This window comes from Thermobia domestica, unplaced genomic scaffold (assembly GCF_964235325.1).
Source record: "Thermobia domestica unplaced genomic scaffold, izTheDome1.hap1.1 HAP1_SCAFFOLD_399, whole genome shotgun sequence".
NCBI classification, from domain to species: Eukaryota; Metazoa; Arthropoda; class Insecta; order Zygentoma; family Lepismatidae; genus Thermobia; species Thermobia domestica.
Window position 1 is genome coordinate 37786 of NW_027656109.1, and position 16691 is coordinate 54476.

General features: G+C 36.4%; 1 protein-coding gene across 9 annotated transcripts in view; it reads left to right on the top strand.

Annotated features, from left to right (window-relative positions):
- LOC145676825 (chromatin remodeling protein domino-like) overlaps positions 1-16691 on the top strand; it is a 106609-nt gene that overhangs the window by 3922 nt on the left and 85996 nt on the right. For all 9 annotated transcript variants that reach the window (XM_081747608.1, XM_081747606.1, XM_081747605.1 and 6 more), the window contains exons 2-3: positions 2945-3144; positions 12154-13081. In XM_081747608.1, coding sequence (XP_081603734.1) covers positions 2956-3144; positions 12154-13081 — 1117 coding nt within the window. In that variant the 5' untranslated portion in view covers positions 2945-2955. The remainder of the gene's footprint in view (positions 1-2944; positions 3145-12153; positions 13082-16691) is intronic.

The following is a 16691-nucleotide window of genomic DNA, read 5'->3' on the forward strand; positions in this document are numbered from 1 at the left end:
CTCGCCTTACTCGCAATCATACGTTACTTATATATGTATCACCCAGATTCATCAATTATGCAACGTTTGCTATACTTCAGACTGGCATTATTTTATAACAGTTTGTCAGTTGTTGATATTTTTGAGTTTGAAAATAATTTTAAAAAAGAGTTAAAAGTCTAAATATGATATATAATTTTTTAAATGTTTTCTCTCTTTTTTATTTCTTATATTGGTGGTTACATTGTTTCAATGTAAGATGGACATTAATCTGTATCTGAAATATCTATAGATAAATAAATATTAATTCACGTAATACTGCGAGCGAGTGAAGGCGGGTTAGAGTCCCGCAGACACGTTGTTTTCCGTCTTATTACAGCTTAGTGGAAGGGGGAACTGTTCTAGGCGCTTGCTAATGTTCTCAGACTCCGTCTACGATTTGTTATTCCTCAAAGTTCTGAAGCGGCAGTTGCACTGCAGAAGAATTAACAATTTCCAGTTCGGTTTGGGATGATCTTCAAATTATTTTATTGTCTTGTCAATGGTTGTGGATTTTTAACTTAGAAAGTAATGTACAATTAATATTACAAGGCTCGCTCTTTGTGGTATTCTCTCGCAGACAGGAACAGTAGCACTGCTTTCAACTACGAGAAGAAACTCTTGGTATGCATTAGCAAATAATCAAGGATACCTTTCTTTGCGTAAACACTTCGGTAATGCACTTACCTCACGGGCATGCTCCCGCTATCTTGCCTTGCTGTTCCCTGATGTGGATTAATATAATCGTAGCGTGTAGTGACCGGTTAGCACAGATTGGTGGATGTATTTTGCACAATAGGAGCAAATACGATTTATTTGTAAACACAACTGCACTATCTGTCGAAGAAGACTCCTAAAATACTTTTCGTTTATACGTAACGATATATATACCGGAGCGTAAAGTTAAGCTATTTTCAGTGATGGCACCTCAGCAATGATAACCTTATCCTGAAAATTCCAGAACAATCATTACTGACGTTTAATTTTCTGACCAAAAGATTTTTGTCATGTTAACATTACTCAAAGCAATTCTAGAGACCTAGGGCAAAGCGTTCCTTCCAAACGGAGAGCTAACTGACTGCCCAGTTGACCTTATTTTCTATGAGAGATTTTTATGATATTTGTAAAGTTCGCATTATTGTGATATTTGTAAAGTTTTCGTTCAGTACATTAATTCGTTTTTGGCTGCGAGATTTGCGTTTCCGTTTTCTATTAGATACACAAGTGGATCATTCTGTTGCTTCTGGATTCAAGTTGATATTTTGAACGAAAAGAAATGATAATTTATCCTGTCGAGGAAGTCGTGGGAAGGAGAAAGAATCATATTGCTCTCAATAAAATACTCCTTAATCGTCAAAATTGTATTGCACTGAGTTGGAGTGGGTCTTTTGTGTTGCGTTGCAGTGCCTCCAGTACTTTCAGATTTAAAAACTTATACTATTTTGTAATTTACTTCGAAATTCACTGTCAGTACCTGAGAAACTGTTTCTCAAAATTTTCTTGGTGGACGTTCGCTTTAAGAGGGCCTTACAGTTTTGCGTTTAAATACTGCATCCGGAAATATGCCATAAAAGCTACATGTAAAAGCCACGAGTCAACCTGTGCTAGATGGCCATCTAAAGGCACGAACGTTGTCTAACCAAGTAAGGGCAGGAGTGCAGCTGGGGCCCAGAGCGACAGCGAGAGATTACGTCCGTAGGGAGCAGGCATATCAGTGATCGATATTCGCATGAGCATGAATGTGCTAAATACACTGTTCCTACTGCGATTATTTACCTTTGTCGTCTAATAAAACTTAGTAACTCATCATCATGTTCAACTATGTTCTTTCGGATCCCTCACATCGAACTGCCGGCTTTGAAAATGGGAACTAATTCCCTCATTACATTCTAATGTTAAGGTTAGCGTGCTTCCACTCAGAATAATAGCAACAACACGCAGCTTTTTACATTTGAAGATAACCTCGTTAACATTGTTTAATTAGTGTGGATTTCAAGAAAAATAGTCATAATTTGTTTCTTATAATTTCTACGTCTTTGTTTTTTTGGACCTACTCTCCGACACAACCTTTAGATTGTTTCGTTCTATTCGTGGGTGCAGTCGTCAGGATGCTTCAGGTTTTAGAGCTTCGTACTTGATTTTTTTCACGTAATGGTCAACAGCGTTTATTCAGTTGTTTATCCAGAGACTTGCATTATTAGTGTTCGTAGCATTCAGGAGAATTTGTACCTAACAAATTTGTGGAGTAAATGTAAATAACACTATGAGACAGTCTTATGGCTTTGGTCCTGTTGAGTAATATAGTTGTGGACGTAATATGACACTAAGACAAAATGTCATTTTATTTGAAACTACTGGTATCCTGATGACATTAATCTTACTAGATGTTGTTGAGGGAAGTATATGCATAGAGGAGTTCATCAGAGCAAAAATATGGAATACTTGTTTCATTTTCCATTTAAGTGTAACACGTAAAAACATTAAAAAATTCAGACTTCTCTTCTAATTTTATATTTTATCCTTACTAGATGTTTTATTGTTTATATACCTTTCTTCATACGTGCACGGCCTCATATTCGATTCGTGATTAGAGAACATTAAAATTTGAACGCATTACGGTTGGAATTCCACCTTGAATACCTACGTTTCAGTTATCGTTAGTGTTGAAAAGGGACTCTAAAATCCAGCCAATCTTCGTACATCTGTGAGCGAAATGACATTTGTTTTGATAACTTTTCTTGTTTTGTTTTCTGCACGCTGACATTGAATGGAAGCTGTTTAGTGCTCAATTTCTTGGTTATTATTATTATTATTATTTTGCTGTTTTATGTTACAAGTGTGTTTGTACTTTCAACAAGTACGAAATTTGTTAGCTGTCTCTTTAATGAACTATTGATTGATTTTTTTTTTTTTTCTTCTTTCGCAGACTTTTAAGAAATGAGTGATCAACAGCCCATTACGCCGCAACAATCTCAGCCCCAGACGGTGAATGTAACACCGGTGGCTGCCGGCCAGGTTCGCCTGCAACAAGTGTTAACGTCTGGGGCTCAAAATGTAAACGTCTTGACATCAGGAGGCCAGCAGTTTGTCATTACATCACAGGTCAACGTACCAGGGTTACCACAGGTAAGTCGTTAATGTTTATTCCTTGAAGAAGTACCTGCTGGGCTCTTAAACTTGTGCCTTCAATTTAAGACATTTTCATATAATTTTTGAACAAATTACACGATTTGTTAGTCAAGACCGTATTGTTCATTATTCAATATCCACGAAAAGTACTACTAACTACGATCACTGTTGTTGAAGCTTCAAAATTGTCTTGTGCAGTAATTTTCACTAGCTGCTGGATATATTGCAACCAAAATGGCACAAACGAGCCGAATTGCCTGATTTTATAGGAAGGAAAGGCCCATTTAAATAACATGGGGAATTTCTTCATGGCACCTTTAGATTCCCCCCCCCCCAAAAAAAAAATTAAAAACCTTCACTTTTGGGAATTTTATTGTGGGTTAGTTCCAGAAACCTACAATCATGCGAAATTTTAACTTTCGACGTCAACCGGAAGTACCCTTTTATGTTAGTTCATGTACTTTTACACATAGTTAAGATTGCCAATATTAATTATTAAAATACATGTTTGTTACGGCACTGGATGAGTTATCAATCACGTAAAAAATAAATTTGTCAAGAAATTATAAAAATGCTCCCCTTGTAAAATTTTATCTTTAAAAAATTGATTAGGAACTTTGTTGTTCATCCACGAACTACGTTGAGAGTGAGTGGTAGTATTTTTTTCTTCAACTCAGTAAGATCATGTTGGTAATAACATTATTCTTGGTTGTTCATTCGATGGTTGTTTTAAAAAGTAACAATTGAAGTACAGGGATACTATAAATTGCTGAATTTCAAAACATTGTTTTAGGCATAGAATAATGGTTGTTGAATAAAAAACGGGAAGATTAAAGTTTTCGTCTTAGCATATCAAGTGGCAGCACGAGTGCAGTGTAATTTCAAAGTAACAGAAACTTAGTGTTTGGGACTATGTTTCTGCATGTGGCTTGCACTCAGGAAAGGACACAAAAGAATAGCTAGGCAGCAGAGAATTCTGTGGTGGTATTGTCAGTTTATAACGATTACATAACCGTTACATGCAGTTTTCCATTATTTTGTATTGTCTTTGTTTTGTTTGTGTATAGAAGTCACTTTTTCTTTCCCGGTTTGGGATTAATTTCCGTTATACCTAATTGTTGTTCATTTGCACCGCAATACTTACACTATTACTGATTTATTGTATTGGTGTACAAATAATTTATCTTCATCATGAAGAAAGTTATGATTCTGTATGTCCTTGAAAATTAGATATTGTACGCCTTTGTGAAATTCTTTAGAATTGATATCTGTCTCTGCCAATTCACATACTACTACTGGCACAATTTGATGTAATTTTAGTCTAACTTCTTTTTCTTTATACTTATAGCTAATTTTTATTTATTTATTTATTTTTTAAGATGAAAAAAAAAGTTTCTAAAACTAAATGTCTGAAAATTAACATATTGTTTGTAATTTCAGCAATAATCGTCTTTGGTATCAATTCATGCTAATCTTCAAACTAATTTACGCCTGTATTCATTTTATTTTATATTGGTTTTGTTAATGAGCAGAAAATATCAGAAGTACACGAATAAATAGTTGATTTTGCCACCGGAGAATCTGTTGCTCCGCCTTAAGCTATATTATTTGTAGTTCATATTAAAATTTATGTATGGTCGTTACGGATCTAAAAGATGTTCTGTATTCGATCTGTTTATGTAGTAGTGGGAACTTATCTGTTATTGCGTATATGTCATAATCTATTATTGTAGATATTGAACGCTCATCCTCTCTCGATTGTATTTAGCTAATTCTGCGTATATAAGAATGTAATGTTAATGTTAAATAGATATAAGGGGTAAGTAGTTGTTTTTAATATGAATAGTGAATTGATGAAGTAAAATTGTGAATTCATAATTAGTAATAGAAACATTGCTTGAATATGTTATGTTTATTAGCTGTTTATGAAACAGACAAGTGTCATAGTCTTGCTGAAAATATGTATGTAGATTTTATGCTTTCACAATACATCCAGTCTATAGAGAGATGCGAACGGTTTAAGTTCTTTTGAGGCAATGTTGTTGACGAACTTCGAATATCTGGCCTGGTTTCATTACAACAGTACTATTCTGATTTTGAATCGCATAGTTCTGTTTCAGTAGTTTTTTTAAGCTTGTTTGGTATTCTGCACAGTGTCTTTGGAGAATCGTCACTATATGGAGTAAGATTCTGCAGTCCCGTCCTAATTGATATTTTAGACATAATAATTTACTACATTACTGAGGAGTTCTTTCGATACCCATCGCACTAGCGAATTACTTTCAAAATTTTGATCAGACGTGACGGAGCTTACCGAAGCCAGCACACATGCACAAACTTTTCAGTTGAGGTGCAGTCAAAGATGTTTGCACACAGTTTTTAAAGAAGTTGGCTGGTTTTCTACTTTGAATGAAAGAGCACGCAATAACCAAGTATTTCTAACCAAACAGTGGAGAGTGTGATGTGCGGTGACCTTAGATGGTGGACTTACAAAATGACGTAATAAGATTTATATTAATTAAAATTTTGCTCACCAAAGCACCACAAGAAATTACACTCCGTGCGAACTACGTATTTTGATCAGAAACTATTTTAATGTTTCATTAATTACCGACATAATAATTTCTTGTCGGATACTACTAGTACTTCTGCCGCTTTTCCAAAATGTCAACAACCCATCAATGTTAATAAATATTGTTGGTATTTATAAAACATGGTATATTTTTTGCTAATATTTTTAAAATTGTGTTTTTGTTCGTCTGTAGTATTCCCGAATTCGTATTCTAAGTAGATGCCTGTTAATTAAATGCTTGCGGTCTTACTGATGTTTTTTTTTTTTTGCTTACTTTCCGATTAGCTCTAGGCATCGATTTTGCTGTTACCATTTGGGTACTTTAGTGATTGGGATTTTAATTTTTTATTGGATTTGTGCAGTTGACTATATGGAAGATTTATAACTCCTCCTGCAGTTAAATTCAACCGTTTGTTTCTCTTGGAATAATTAAAATGCAGAGGATTGTGGACTGCGAAGGAAATTTTGCATCGATGCAGGACGAAGAATTACCACCAATGTAATATTTAGTGACAAAGGAGCAACGCTTTTTAATATGGTTCATAGCCAGAATGTTATAGTGTAGGGCACAGAACAAGATTCTCCAAAGCTTACTGACTTGCGTGCTATTTTAGCTGCAAAGCTATATGAGCAGTTTTTGTTCATTAAGAAGTCTAACGAGTAGCTGCTACGTGGAAATGTTACCCTTCTAGTTATTTGGACTGTCCTCCCAATCTCAAAACATCGGTGTTCGTCGCCACTTCCAGAAGGCAATATACGTCGCATGACCATTTAAGTCTCCTGATGTAACACATTGTGGCTTCTTTTGGAATATATATTAAGTTTATGTTTGCGTGTTCCTATTACCAGTAACACTCATACGTGCTTTCCATTGACGGGATCCAACAGAGCGTATAGCCTAGTCTTTTGTCTGTTCACGTGTGTTTTATAGTCAGCGGGACACAGGCAGATGTATATTTGTAGTGCCAGATGAAAACGTAAGTTTCCCCTTATTTTAATGTATAAACTGTTATTGTATGTGTAATATTTAGGAAAATAACCATGTTTTGAGATCCGATGAGGCATTTATAGTAACCTTGTATTTGAACTCGGAGTAACTACCTTTGAGACTTTGGAGGGGCATTCTAAGTTTTACCATGTACGTAGCATATTCGCAAAATCGCTGCTCAAACGATTCACTATGTGTGCGGTATAGAGAATAGCCCAAAGGTAGCTATTCAGACCTACATAACATAAACATACAGGACTGTATACCTACTTTTGGGCCACTCTGTATCGTAGTTACATGTAAGTAACTCCCCATCCAACGACCAGATAAAGTGTTCTATCAGTTTATCTGGTAACCTTTAATGGGGAATAGAAATTTACCTTAAAAACTCATTTACCTGTCTTGTATCTCAGGTATTTTGAATCCTGTCGGGGTAAACAGAATTTTGATTTGAATGTGATAGATTTGTAGTATTTCGTTATTCTATGGTGTTCGTTTCGTACCACTGAATTTTAGCATTTGTACACTGGACAATAGCACAGATAAAAAAAAAAAAAAAAGTTTTGTAGCAGCTTTAATTGTAATGGTTGTATTTCTTTTGTCACCGCTGTAAATAGTGATGTTTGCTAGAACGATGTCGTGTTATGAAAAGCCACGAGTGAGAAGGATGATAAAATGATTGAGGTTGTCTATGCAGAGTAGAAGGCACTTTTGGTTATAGTTAAGTTTTTTTTTCTTTCTTTCTTGGTAACGTCTTTCATCATGGAGTAATAGGTTCACGTGTTTCCTTTATTTTCAACTTAGTAACAAACAGCAATTCCAAATAATTTTCCTTCCTGTGAAGTAAAAACTGGTAGTGGAATTGAGAACAGTAGCCTGTTTATTATTCTTCAATAAATTCATCTGATTATTTTCTTTATTCAACTATATTTTGGAGCCTTATTATTACTGTTATTAAATGAAGATAAATAAGAGAATAGAATTAATGTTACTTTCGTTCCTGTTACACTTGTCTGGGAATAAAAATAATTATCTAGCGTGATTAAGGATATGAGGTGCCTTAGTATCAAAATCCGCCACATTCATTTCGCTTAGTTTCGAGTAATTTCTCAAAACATGCAATGAAGCTCCATATACACGCGTACAAAGTCTCATATTTGAACTAGTTTTTTAGTATGATATATTAAGCTTTTAAACAAAATTTTGTTTCCATGGAATTCCTTTATATCAAACCTATAACAAGCGATATATAACTCAATTTGGCGGCTTTTGATACTCGGCGCGTCATATATTGAATCTCAAGGTGTATATATGTTCGCTGTGTTATGTCTTCGACTCACTTGAAATAAGACGAATATAAGCAGTAATAGAACAGCTTTCATGATTTATGATCAATATTGACACCACCTGCGTGTAACATCCAAAACTAGAAATAATTCCTCTTGTATTAAGCCAGCGACTCAGCAATATATTTGTCTCGGAATATGTTCGCTAAGGAAGTTGCTATGCAAACTCCTCTTCCACCACATTGTACACATCTTCATGTAAAATTAATCCTTCAAAGTGTACTATAATGACGACTTAGGATGATACGGGGCGGTATGGGGATAGGAAAGTTTACGACGACAATGCACTTCTTATTGATTTTTTTTTTACATGTTTATTCCACACAAAGCCCTACAGCACTATAATTACCTAGACAATACTAAATCACAGCTCATCGCACTCCCCGCTGGTTAGCGGTTAGCGCACATTTCTTTAGTGCATGGGGGGATCTGGTTCGATTCATTTGTGAACGAAGTATGGTTATTTGGAATCCACCTTAAGGGGGCAGACTACTAAATATTTTTCAAAAGCTAACAATTTTGCTTTTGCCAGTTTTTCGCAAGTAAAAAAGAGATAATGAAATATAACTTACCTTAGTAATAAATAATGTTATTCTACACCCGAAAATACGAGTCGGAAGAATTTTCAGTGTTGCCATACATAGAAATTACAGTGTGACCAGAATTTCAAGTACCCAAAAATCTAGGTTATGGCAACGACTAGAAAAACAAACTCAACGGCAATTGATGACTTATTATGCTGTCTGTGTTCCTTGTTAACTACTTTTTAAATAATATTTGTATTCAAAAGAAGCAATAAACTTTATTACAGAAACAACGGTTATGAAGAAATTTGTGTTAGGGTCCCAATAGGCTCCAAGTGGACTTCACGAAACTTCCAAAAACTCAAACACTTTTTATTTCCCTGGAGTTACAAATAAACGGGTGGGTCTGGTACCTCTGCTGACTGCAAAACAAATGAGGTTTGTTATCCGACTATCATTTCGAGTTGTTTGCTCTGGTTTGTTGTGCCATTTTTCTGTGGAAGTGATACAGCTTATCTTTCATTTTGCAGTGAATTGAAGTATACTTTCTGTAACGGAAAATCGTAGATTTGCAAAAGGGTACAGTGCAGAACAAGCGAAACATGATTTATTTAGTGATACAGAAGAGAACTGTTATGATGGCAGTCGTGGTAGTGACGCGGATGCGGATTTTACAGAGCAGGTAGACGAATTGGAAGGTGATAATGGTATCCGAAGGTTGTGAAGCAGTCCGAATCAATTGGAGATGATGCGAGAATACTTTCTAGGCGTGACGGAAGTATTCAATGGGCCTCAACACCTCCTGTTCTCAAGAGACAACCCGCTCGAAACATTATTTGCGCTGATAGTGGCGTGGTAGGTCATGTTGACGTCCATAATGCACTCTAGTGTTTCAAACTTTTTATAACTGACGAACAAACGTGTTGAAGAACTACAACGTTCAGGCAAATTGTCCCGTTGGCATGACATAAATACTAGAGAGCTTCAAGCATTATTAGGGATGCTTCTTTGTGTTGGTGTGGAGAAAGGTCAAAACAAACCTTTGGAAGAATTTTGGAGTACGGAGTACAGGTTTCCAGTATTTTGAGCCACAATAAGCAGACATGAGGTCAAGATATTTTGAGGTGTCTTTGGTTTGACGACAACCGGACACGGAAAGGGAGGAAAATAAAATCTGGGAATAAGGCTGAAGCCATATTAGTAGTTTTGGGACAGTTCGCAAAGCAGTGTAAAACAGCACTTGTATCTTCTAATAATATAACAGTGGATGAACAGTTATGTGTTTTTCGGGACGTTGTGGATTCAAAGTGTACATTCCATCGAAACCAGATAAACATGGAATTAAAATTTGGGCAGCAGATGACTGGAAATAGGGACTTACTAAACTTGCAGGTTTACCCTATAATGACCGGTAGTGTGAGGGAGAAGAATCAAAGCAAGAGAGTAGTGATTGACTTGGTATAACATTTGAGTGATAGTGGAAAAAAAAACATAACTACAGATAATTTCTTCACAAACTTTGATTTGGGTCAAACGTTAATGGAAATGTAGTTAAGTTTTGTGGGAACGATTCGATCTTCTCGAAAAGAAATGCCAAACGAATTCTTAGCATCTAAGGCTCGAGAACAATATTTCTCTTTATTTGCTTACAACAATGGTACTGTGATTGTTTCTTACGTTCCAAAGAAGAATAAGTCCCTAATTTTGCTTTCCTCTCTTCACAGAACGTTTACAATTCCTGAAGTTTACAGTGAGGAGAAAAAGCCAGAAACAGTTCTTTTCTACAATTGAACAAACTATGGAGTTGATATTTTTGACTAAGTGTTGAGGGACTGTTCCACAAAACGAGGTACTCGGCGCTGACCTCTTGCAGTTTTCTATGATCGTCTTGACATGGCAGCTTTGAATGCGTACACAATTTACTGTAAAGTAATCGGAAATGTAAGAAGGGAATTTCTACGCATACTGTCAAAGGAAATATAGCCAAAGATGAAGTCAGATGTGGAATACAAATTTCACAAAGGCGAAAGAAATCATTTACAACTGCAGTCAGAGCGTACGGTTTTGGAGATTTGCTAGTTAAGAAAATAACTTAACCAGTCTCTAAGGAAAGCAGGAAACGCAAAAGATGCAGACTGCCCTCGTAACATAATAATAACATGTGACAAATGTTCGGAATTTGTGTGTACGGAGCACATGAAAAAAGTTATGTGCTCAAAGTGCCAGGATGGAACAGAAAGTCATGAGAGTGATGAGACTGAACAAGATTAGAACTGAACCAAAATTGGAAAACAACAAGTATGCTTACTATAAGTGGTTTAGAAGACAATGTAACAATGGTAAACTGTAAGATTAACAAAATATGATATACATAAAATCAAACGTAAAATACTTACATAATCTGTTTCTAAGTTAGTACCTATAGGAACTCATTATTTTGTACTAAATGTTGCTAATTATATAGGTTATGTACATATAGGATGCCTTACTATTATTTACAATGCTTTAATTAACTCGAAATTAGTGAAACAAACAAAAATAACCAAACGTAATTGCTGCTAAGTTAAGTGCGGGGTCCAATTTGACTCCATACGGACTTAACGTTACAATATTCAATGCGGACTTGTAGTGTTAATACGTATTTTTTTCTTTTAGTAGTATCGTTCTTATGTGTAGGTGAGAGATGGAGGTCGAAAGAATTGATTATATAGATGATGTAGAGGAAAGATTTTTTTTTATCAGAACTTATCACATTCTGTTTCACCGATAGGTTCTGCTCATCGTAGAACGTCTAATAAAGTCGGGAGCCGCGGTGGCTCAATGTTAGAGCATTCACCTCTGGTACTTGGGATCCTTTGTTCGATCCCAAACTCGCGCCAAGTGAACTTTGTGGTGGACAAATACCGTGTGTGGGGGCTTTTTCGGGGTTTATCCTTTTACTCTTTTCTCATCATCATTCTCCTTCAGTCTAGCCGGTATAAGCGTGGTACGTAAAACTTAATTTCATTTCATTTCGTAATAAAGACGGACAGCGGGAATAGCCCTCTCTGCTTTTTTATTTTTATAGTAAGCTTTTGTAGTTTTGAGGCATATCTTTATAATAAAAACAACTTAAGCGAGTGTTTTCTACGATTTTTGGAAAAATGAAACCAGTTACGTCTGCTGGAAAACCAGTTACGTCCGTTTTTTGTTGGTAGTAGCAGCTATTTTTGCTGTTCTATGTTACAGGATACATAGCAATAAATTGTCAACTTACTCCTTTATATTGTAATGTTAATCAGTAGAGATAATTTCGGTCGTTTTTTACCACCTTCTACTGCTGGAAACTGGAATTTATTGTATTTCTTACGTTGTTGCCTTGTAAAAAATTAGAAATGAAATATATTCAAGTTTAACCGTAGCAGGTGGTGAAAATAGTGTTGCAGAGAAAGCAATCTATTCATACAAGTTAACAAATAGAGGTAAACTAATTATAACTAATACTACGATTTATTTGTATATAATACTCTTGAAAAGTTGTATATAATAGACCTAGTTTTATAAATTCGCTTATTGATGCTTGTATTTTATTTATAGGTGATCCCGTCACTTGCAGGCACTGCTTTACAACAAGCCGGTGTGACTCGAATTCTGAATATAGCACAACCACGTGTTAATGTCGTTGGAACAACTCCCGTCGCGAGGGCTGTTGCAGTTTCGTCTACCGATACGTCGGGCCGTGCTACTACTCTGCAGGACACGATAGTGAGGCAAATAGCCACTAGTGGAGGTGTTGTTAGTGTAGTGAACAATAATGCATCTAGTGCTGGAGACACTGACGTGCGAGGAAGACATACTGTCTCTCTAGCGATAGGACAACAAACAATTCCAGCTAATATAGGGCAACAAACAATAGCTATCAATGTTTCACAACCCAGTACGTCGAAACAGAATATAGGCACAGTTCATCATATAGGGCAAATAACAAACTTACCTACGCTTACGAATTCGTTAACGTCGAGACGGACAAGTGCAAGTAATTTAAGTCAAGTGTCACAAACTCCTGTAGTGGTTGCTTCAAATGTCATTCGAACGTCAACTCCCACAGGCGCCTTCCTGGCTCCTGCGATTACAAGCCCTGTTCGAACATTACCAAGTCCTGTTACGAGCCCCCAGCCTCGAAAGAAGATCAAGTTGGAAGAGAAACCACCTCCAAATGAGGAAATAGGAAACTTGCGTAAACAGATCTGTGATTATAAATTAGTTCATCTACATCAGAATAAAGAGAACTACATCGAACATGTTGCTGAGTTGTTTTTTCTTCAAAGTGGTGGAAACATGATGGACTATCCGACGTGGCGGAAACGACCTACGCCACAACTTGTACATTTTCTGAAGAGCAATTGTTTAGATTCAGATGACGATGATTTGACGCCTCCTGAGATCAAAGTACCAAGTTCTGGTGGAACTCCTGTGGCTGTATCCACCACTCTCCCAGCGGCTGTAGCTCAGCTTAATCAACAGGGTGAGTGAACTCAATATATAACAAAACCTAAGGTACGGTTGATTGTTCGGAAGAGCGTTTGTTTCTTTTTCAGTTGGTATAAAAGCGAAAATGAATACTGTTTCGGAAAAGGCTGAATTTTGTTCTTCAAATAGGGAATTCCCCATCCAACGGCCAGGTTCAGTGGTCTTTATCATTTATCTGGTTTTCATTATATGGGGTATATTAATTTGCCTTAAAAACTCATTTACTTCTTTTTCAATCTCAAGTATCTGAATCCTGTCGAGGTGAACAGTTTCAGTATTTATTATTATTATTATTATTATTATTATTATTATTATTATTATTATAGTTAGCGCCCTGGTAATACGGTTCGTTAGATTTCGAAAGTCATATGTGTTGAGTCTGGTCACGCAGATACGCGATCTTGGAATAAGTTGTATTGTATTGGTTGTGTGGTCAGTGAGATTAACAGAGGAAGAAGGAAACTGGCACAGTAATGATTGTGCTGACCATACGTACCTCAATTTAATATAAGCGTATCGGGTTTTATATTTGTTTAAGCTTATGCATTCTTCTTCCAATATAAGAAAGCAATTTCCTTGTAGCCTGAAATAATTCATTTTTATTACAGTGTTGAAAGTATTAAAGTATCATCGGAACCGCAGTTGAGTCAGGAGTGTTATTGTGGTTGTTGTATTTTGAAACCACCTTGATGGGAGCGGCATTTCGAACCGTGCACAAGTTTCAGATTTGAATCTGTTCATCGAATTACTAAAATATGAATACTTCTTTCTTCGTATCCCGAAGTAGTAGAGGTTAATTATACAGTTTAGATAAGCCCTGACATATTTGTTGTTGGCTTCTGATTACTCTCAAGATGGAGTCATGCGTAAAAACCTCTTGCGTACCTGTGGAAGCTTTCTGAGAGAAAAACACCCTTCTTAAAAACGTAGCGAACTCGGCTTCTTGAGAGAAGTATGATACAGTTTGTTGGCAGTCACTGTGCTGGAATGAATATCGTAACTGTAATTTACTGATTGTAGCAACTAAAGTCCGTGAGGCGTACAAAGTTACTTCAATTGTGCCATCAGTTAAACCAGTGATGATGAGCCTATAAACTTGTAATCGCTTTTCGGGTCTGCCCCAACTGTCCCACTATCGAATACTTTCAGGAGATGCGAACTTATCTGGTTAAGATATTAAAGAACATTTCCAGAAAGGGATTACAGAACTTCCCTCGGATCGCCCTCGGGTCTCAATAATGAAATAAGCACAAAGTACCCAGAGGTTCGGATGTCTCGTCTCGAAATTCTCACGGACATCCAGATCATTGCTCAGACCACGACACACAAAAGTATCATTCACACATGCAGCGAAAACACACAACACTAAACACTGATATATGTGTAAATACTTAACTATTTCCACAAATATAAAATTACACTTCACATTTCATGACGTTATAGCCCTTTAAATTTGTATCACATATGTATATGGATGAAATATTATATTTGGGGGTTCAACACAAACGCTTCTCACACCACTAACTAATGCACATGGGGGTTAGCACTGTGGGGTAACACGAAAAGTAATCCCACGACGTAAGTTCCTGGCTGCTGTGAGGAGAGTCCGTAAAAAGTTCGACAGTAGTATCCAGCAGAACAAAACACAGGCAGGCAGTCGCATTGTATAATTTATGACATTGGTAGGACCCGTTTACTAATTATACGCACTGGGTCAGCGGACCCGGGACTTCAAAATGGGAGCTAACCGCTATACAAGTCCTTGAGCGGCTACTAGACGTATGCCCCTTTACTTAATTCTATAGCGAATTCAACCAACGTGTTGGCTATATCGAAACGCGGAGAAAACTCCTAGAGTTGAGGTGCTCCAGGTACAAGTTGGGGTGACCAACTGGTCAATGTTGGCAGTTCATTTTTAAACATGATCAAGTTAAATCACCTGTATGGATATGCAAATTAAATGTTGAAGGAATCTGCGTTAATTCACAGTTTACTAGCCACAATGTAGAAGAAAACCGATAGTTGACCGTGAGAACTTCTAGATAAAAAGTGGCTGAACAATATTGCTACGCGACAGGTTGGCTGGGTTGCACCTGTTCATGCTAAGTATTACCATAAGTGATTGAAGAAAACACCTAATTTAGTTGCAAGCAATCATATAATGTAATATTCGCATATTAATGAGTAAGAAAGAATCACTGAAGTATGTAAGTAGTAGAAATACGATTTTCATACATTATAGCTTCCCCAATAAACGTGGTCTTTGTTACTCACTAAAATCTTACCGCAAAACAACGTTTCACATATATGTATGGGTGAACAATGAAAGACTTTGTTCTAATTCGTGGGGAAAGAAAACTGTTACTAGCAGTTCCCATCGAAGAAAAGAAGTTATTGCGTCGGAAAAAATAAAGTATAAATCGAAGAATGGTTTCTCTTTCCAAAATATACAGAGCGTCCACAAAACTTACTTAAATAACCTGGTGACGGTTATAATCTTTGCATTTTACTTTCCCAGAAAGTCAAGGTAGCGACTGTTTTTGAGAAGTTTGGTTTTTAAAATTTATTTCCTCAGGAAGGCAGGAACTTCTATATAGGACTTCAGCTGAGCAGGAATCATCGACAAAATGTATTATAGCGTATACTGGAACTGTGGGATTGTATCTCTACTATTTCGGGATACAAGATAAGACTGGTCATATTTCAATTATTCATTATGCATTGATTAGCGAAATTTCTCTTTGTCGAAATTTACAGCATTTTTTCACATTTCTTTCAATAAGTATATGTAATGTAATGTAAATATATGGTTATGTTGCAGTTTTACATCATAACTTTTACCAATTACAAAATGGTTTAATCAAAATAACTTTTTGTGAGGGGGTGGTTACTCATTGTTGAGCAGTGCACTACAATTAATGAATGACTTACAAAAAAAAAAAAAGTTTATTTTGACAGTGTCGTAACTACATCCTTAGTTGAGATTATACGCGGTGAATGCATTGCAGCTGATTTATTGCTTTCAAACCAATATTTCGATTTCTTTCCTGCTACTCTTCAACAAAGTTTGTTGTGAATGTGTCCTAGGACTCTTGTTAGTCCTAGGGCCGCGGGGGCTCAATGGTAAGAGCGTTCTCCTCTGGTGCTTGGAGTCCCTGGTTCGATCCCAGCTCGCGCCAAGCGAATTTTGTGGTGGGCAAACTGTGCGCGTTGGTTTCCTCGGGTTTCTCCCGTTTCCTCCCACTTTCTTCATTCCACCATTTCATTCATTTATCATCATCATCATCATCATCGTCTCCTTTAGCCTAGCTGACATAATCATGGAACGTAAAACTCAGATATTTCATTTCATTTCTTTGTCCTACATCTTCAGAAATCAGTTTGGTCGCCCTTAGAAAATGTTTAGACGTAGTTGTATCGCAGGTGTGGTTTTAATGTTCAATTTAAGTTTATTGTACTTATTAAAACATCTATTTTGCAAGATCAAAGTTATTATTCCTGAAGATGTAGGATTCAAAAAGTAGTTCTTCCACATCTATCCACAACATGCTCCGCTGAAGAGTCGCAGGACGTCATTCGAAATATCAGTTTGAAATTAACACATT